This window comes from Pleurodeles waltl, chromosome 6 (assembly GCF_031143425.1).
Source record: "Pleurodeles waltl isolate 20211129_DDA chromosome 6, aPleWal1.hap1.20221129, whole genome shotgun sequence".
NCBI classification, from domain to species: domain Eukaryota; kingdom Metazoa; phylum Chordata; class Amphibia; order Caudata; family Salamandridae; genus Pleurodeles; species Pleurodeles waltl.
In genome coordinates, this window is record NC_090445.1 from 1,723,772,426 (window position 1) to 1,723,778,425 (window position 6,000).

The 6,000-nt window shown below is 49.2% G+C and overlaps 1 protein-coding gene across 1 annotated transcript in view; it reads right to left on the minus strand.

Moving 5' to 3' along the window:
• Positions 1 to 5,452, minus strand: part of MRPS18B (mitochondrial ribosomal protein S18B) — a 62,807-nt gene extending 57,355 nt beyond the window's left edge. Inside the window, exon 1 of the mRNA XM_069241959.1 lies at positions 5,321 to 5,452. Within this exon, the coding sequence (XP_069098060.1) occupies positions 5,321 to 5,392 (72 nt within the window). The 5' untranslated portion in view covers positions 5,393 to 5,452. The remainder of the gene's footprint in view (positions 1 to 5,320) is intronic.
• Positions 5,453 to 6,000: the final 548 nt, after the last annotated feature.

The window sequence follows — 6,000 nt, forward strand, 5'->3', positions numbered from 1 at the left end:
CCATCTGAAGAGGTACAGTGCCCACGTCATTCCTTTAATTAATACATTATTAAATCCAGGTATTTTTCTTGGAAGCAATATGGTAGAGACAGAATTGTAAACCCTACAGCACTACACTCTCAGGGTCAATTAATAAATTAGGCTGCCCAGCAGAGGAATGCTCTTTGATAAATACATTATTGAACTATCACTTCATTCACCAGAGCCTGGCACCTGTTTGGAAGGGTTGCATACACAATGTAAATAAGCCAGGAATCTGTGCAGCAGAGGGGCATTGTGGGGGGCTGGGGTATGCATTATGTTAATGTGCAAGTACCCTATGCAGCAGAGAAGTAAGCTGGGGTGTGTGTTTGATTAATAAGCAAGAAACCAATGCTTCAGAGAGACACTGCGAGCAAAAGTTACATTTAAGAGCAAAGATTCTGAGTCAGAAACATTCTGGGGGGGGCAAGTTACATAACCCCTCGGGGCTCTGGACAAGTTGGTCTCGCCCTCAGCCATGGCTGCCATGTGCAGAGGACGATTCCAGCTCATCCTGCACCCAGCCAAAGGGGGGAGCTAGCGCTCCCTTGTGGACCTCCCACCCCCATCCCATGGGCAGGAATGGAAGGGGAATCGCTGCCCCTTCCACCACGATCCCCTGTGGCGTCTGATGCCATCAGCGCGCGCTGACCTCATCGGATGCTGCCCCATCAGAAGGGAAATACTTTGTATTTCTCTTCCGATCGGGGGTGGAGGCAGGAAGAGGCATTTATTTATTTATTTATTGGATTTCTATAGCGCACAGCTACCCGGAGGTTTCCCGGCGCCTAGAACAATGCAAGGCAAAGGCAGGATTAGGAGATCAACTTGGACGGTTACTGGTTAAAGAGCCATGTCTTAAGCTCCTTACGAAATCTAATGAACACCCTTTCATGACGTAAGTAAGAAGGAAGAGAATTCCAGAGAGAGGGAGCTAGGAAGGCAAAAGAACGTCCCCCCATTTTGGCACGTCTGATTCTGGGCACCTGGAATTTTAGTTGATTGGAAGATCGAAGCAAACGAGAGGGCCGGTAGTGTTGGACCACAATTCTAAGGTAGTTGGGAGCTAGGCCCGTATTAATTCTATGCATGTAGCATAGGCCTTTCCTTTCATGTATCTGAGCATTTCGGCAGCCCGATCTTGAAGCGATCGGGCTGCAGAAATGCCTACTAGACAGCAGGGAGTTTTTTTGTCCATAACAATAAAGGGGAGCCCCTGTGGGGCATTTTTTAAGGCCTTTTCCTAACCACAATGCCCTGCAAACCTCCAACTTTGCTTGAAATCACACATTTTACCCACATTTTTGTGATGGAACCTTCTGGAATCGGCAGGAATACACAAAATTCCTACCACCCAGCATTGTTGAATCTATACCGATAAAAATTCTGCCCCACTTGTCAGCCTAAAAATTTATTTTTTTCTTCAAATTGCCTTTTGGAACCGCTGTGGTTCCCCCTCCATTTTGACACGTTTTAGGCTCTTCCCTGTCATAGACCCTTGGTCCACCTACACAAGTGAGGTATAATTTTTATCGGGAGACTGAGGGGAACGTTGGTTGGTAGGAAATTGGTGCCGGTGCTGTGATCCCACGCAGAAATGTAGGAAAATGTAGATTTTTTTTTATAGCTAAATTTGAGATTTGCTGAGGGCTCTGGGCAAGAAAACACTGGGGTATCCAAACACAACTCACTCCTTCCTGGAGTCCCTCAGGTGTCTAGTTTTCAGAAATGTCTGGGTTTGGGAGGTTTCCCTAGATGGCTGCTGAGCCCAGGACCAAAAACGCAGGTCCCCCGCAAAAACAGGTTGTTTTGTACTTGATCATTTTGATGTGTTCACGTATTGTTTTGGGGCATTTCCTATCGCGGGCACTAGGCCTACCCATAAGAGTGAGGAACCATTTTTTTATCAGGAGATGTGGGGGAATTCTGGGTAGAAGGACGTTTGTGGGCCCCCTCAGATTCCAGAACTTTGCAGCGCCGAAATGCGAGGAAAAGGAGGTTTTTTGCCAAATTTTGAGGTTTGCTGAGGATTCTGGGTAACAGAACCTGGTGAGAGCGCCACAATTTACCCCATCCTGTGTTCCCCCGATGTGTAGTTTTCAGAAATGTCCAGGTTTGCTAGGTTTTCCTAGGTGCCCACTGATCTAGAGACCAAAATCCACAGCTAGGCACTTTCCAAAAGACATGTTAGTTGTCAATGTAAAAATGTAGTGTGTCCATGTTGCGTTTTGGGGTATTTCCTGTCGCGGGCACTAAGCCTACCCACACAAGTGAGGTACCATTTTTATCGGGAGACTTGGGGAAATGATGGGTGAAAGGGAGTGTGTAGCTCTTCTCAGATTCCAGAACTATCATCGAAATGTGAAGAAAAAGTTTTTTGGGCCAGATTGAGGTTTGCAAAGGATTCTGGGTAACATAACCTGGTGAGAGCCCCACGAGTCACCCCAATCTGGATTCCCCTAGGTGTCTAGTTTTAAAAAATGCACAGGTTTGGTAGGTGCCGGCCAAAAATCTACAGCTAGACACTTTCCAAAAAACATGTCCGATATCAGTGTAAAAATGTGATGTGTCCATATTATATTTCCTGTCGAGGGCCGTAGGCTCACCTATGCAAGTGAGGTACCATTTTTATTGGGAGACTTGAGGGGGGAACACAATAGAAGAACAAGTGGTATTGCCCATTGTCTTTCTCTACATTTTTTCCTTCCAAATGTAAGACAGTGTTCTCTATTTGAGAAATGGCCTGTAATTCTCATGCTAGTATGGAGACCCCGGAATTCAGAGATGTGCAAATAACCACTGCTTCTCAACACCTTAACTTGTGCTCATTTTGGAAATACAAAGATTTCTCTGACACCTATTTTTCACTCTTTATATTTCACTGAATTAATTGCTGTATACCCGGTACACAATGAAAACCCATTGCGAGGTGCAGCTCCTTTATTGGCTCTGGGTACCTAGGGTTCTTGAGGAACCTACAAGCCCTATATATCCCACAACCAGAAGAGTCCAGCAGACGTAACAAAATATTGCTTTTAAAAATATGAAATTGCAGGAAAAAGTTAGAGAGTAAAACGTGGAGAGAAATGGCTGTTTTTTCACCTCAATTTCAATATTTCTTTTATTTCAGGTGTTACTTTCTGCAGGAAAACATTGAAGGATCTGCACAAATGACACCTTGCTGAATTCAGAATATTGCCTACTTTTCAGAAATGTTTTGCTGTCTAGGATCCAGGGTTGGTCTCACACCCATTTCTGTCAGTTACTGGAAGGAGGCTGAAAGCACAAGAAATAGTAAAAATGGGATATGTCCCGGTAAAACGCCAAAATTGTGTTGAAAAATGTGGTTTTCTGATTCAAGTCTGCCTGTACCTGAAAGCTGGTGATTTTAGCACTGCAAACCTTTTGTTGATGCTATTTTCAGGGGGAAAACCACAAGCTTTCGTTAGCAGCCCTTTTTCCCCACCTGAGGAGGAGAGGGTCTGGCAGGGAAGGGGTTAATAAGCAAGGACTCTATACAGGACAAGTGTTTCTGGGTCTCAGAGGAGAGGTGTTTTCTGGGTCACTCATACCGACCACCACTTAATTAGTTTCAAACTCCTTTACCGGTCCATTGGTGTCTGGTAATTGAGAGATAATCTACCACACGTTTCCCACCTAGGTACGTACTCTAACTCAGTAGTAACACAGTAACCCGGTTACTATTCTGGCAATGCTCGCAGATGGAATACTAGCCACATCAACCTCAGATTCCGAAATATGAGTACGGGGTTTTGATCTATTGTTAATATAATTTTGCCACACCAAATGTACGTGCAAAAATGCTCCAGGTAGCAGCAAGAGCCCTCCTTCCGACTACAGAATAGTTTATCTCATCTCAGTATTTGCAGGAAACGCAATACCAACGCCATTATTTCCTCCTTGCCAATGATTTCTCCTTGCTGCCAATGACTTGGGAAAGCACTGCTGCACTAGCGTCAACCATCACCATGGATTTCACGTCGCAGGGCGTTGGGACATCTCCGCTATGGATAATTTGATCCCTTCGAAATGTCGCTCACCCGGACACTTAGAGATGACTCAGAGTGCGCTAAACAAGAGCTGTGCATGAAAAACTAAAATACAGGCAAACACCTGGGAAAAGGAACAACTACTATGAAAATGTCCGCATTAAGAACAACGTTCATCATTTGAAACGAGCATCCATCGCATTACCGTGCTAGCCATCCTCATAGCGCTTCAGCGCACTGGCAGCAAGCGCTATGGTAACTATACACTACCCAAACCTGCCAATTCACCTGCTCCTTCTATCCACCTTCTGAGACACCGATGCCACGGATCCCAGTCCGCACGTGATGTGCTGCTGCAGCCCAGATTCCTTCCTTTGTACTCAGGGGTTGTAGTCCGGTTTTACAACACCGAAAACACGACTACGAGCCCCAGAATTCAGAGAAACAAACCCGCCCTGCAGCAGCGCCCCGGGCTCGGAGCCTCGTCCGGCTGCTGAGAAGCGCAATAACTCCACCGACCTGAACGGAGCAGCTCGTTCTCAAACCTACACCCCCTCTAAACGGCGGGTATAGCAACGGGGGAGGCTTCCCACTCAAGGGGGGGGGGGGGGGTCCCCACTGATCTCAAAGGGGGGGTCCCCACTGATGTCAAGGGGGGGTCCCCACTGATGTCAGGGGGGGGGGTCCCCACTGATGTCAAGGGGGGGGTCCCCACTGATGTCAAGGGGGGGCTCCCCACTGATGTCAAGGGGTGGGAGGGGAGGCTTCCCACTGATCTCAAGTGGGGGGGCTCCCCACCGATGTCAAAGGGGGGGGGGAGGCTTCCCAGTGATGTCAAGGGTGGGGGGGGGTGAGTTCTCCACTGATGTCAAGGGGGGGTTCCCCACTGACAGCAATGGGGGAGATTTCCCACTGATGTCAAGGTGGTAGGTTCCCCGCCGATGTCAAAGGGGGGTAGAGGTCCCCAATGATGTAACGGGGAGAGAGGCTCCCCACTGATGTCAGAGGGAGTGAGGGGTCTCCACTGATGTGAGAGGGAGCGAGGGGGGGGGGGGGTCTCCACTGATGTCAGAGGGAGTGAGGGGTCTCCACTGATGTCAGAGGGAGTGAGGGGTCTCCACTGATGTGAGCGGGGGGGGGGTCTCCACTGATGTGAGAGGGAGTGAGGGGTCTCCACTGATGTGAGAGGGAGCGGGGGGGGGTCTCCACTGATGTCCATGGCTGCCAGCAGTGCTTGACCACCCCTTGCTGAAGGCTGGCCGCCCCTCCGAACCCCCTGCAGCTCTCACCCGCGTCAGGGCCCCCCGTACCCGGGTGACCCCCAGCACTGCCCTCCATGCCCGGCTCCAGGAGGCCGCCATCTTCACAAATCCAGGTGCTGACTCCGCCTACAGGAAGTGCGTCACCGGAAGAGGTCCCGCCAGCCGCCATCTTGGAGCGGAGCCTCCTACCAATGATCCTACGAGCCCTGCAGAGAGCGCGAGCGGGACCCCAGAGTGTCAATCAGCCAAGGTACCGGGGCAGCGGAAGTGACGTCGCATGCCCTTTGACCTTTACCTTTACTCACGCACATTCTTACACACAAGTACATTTAAAAGTGAGGTTAGCTCAGGTGCCCGCGATGGTCATGTTCCAGCTTATTCACTGTTAGCGAAGTACAACAGGAAAATGGAGCTCCACGAGGTCTGCGGGGGCGAGCTGCCCCCCATCCGGGCACTGAGGCCAGGGGTCGCACCTGGGACCCTCAATGATGTCCATGGCAGACCTTGCGGGGAATAAGTAAATATCACTTATCACTTCATATATTCAATACCCCCAGGAATAAACATCCGTTATCACTGCATATGTGCGGTAGGCCGGCCGGGCTTGTAGTGGGTACCAGAGGTACTTGCACCCTGTGCCAGGCCCAGTTATCCCTTATTAGTAGAATAGAGGTGTTTCTAGCAGCTTAGGCTGAACTAGGAGACAT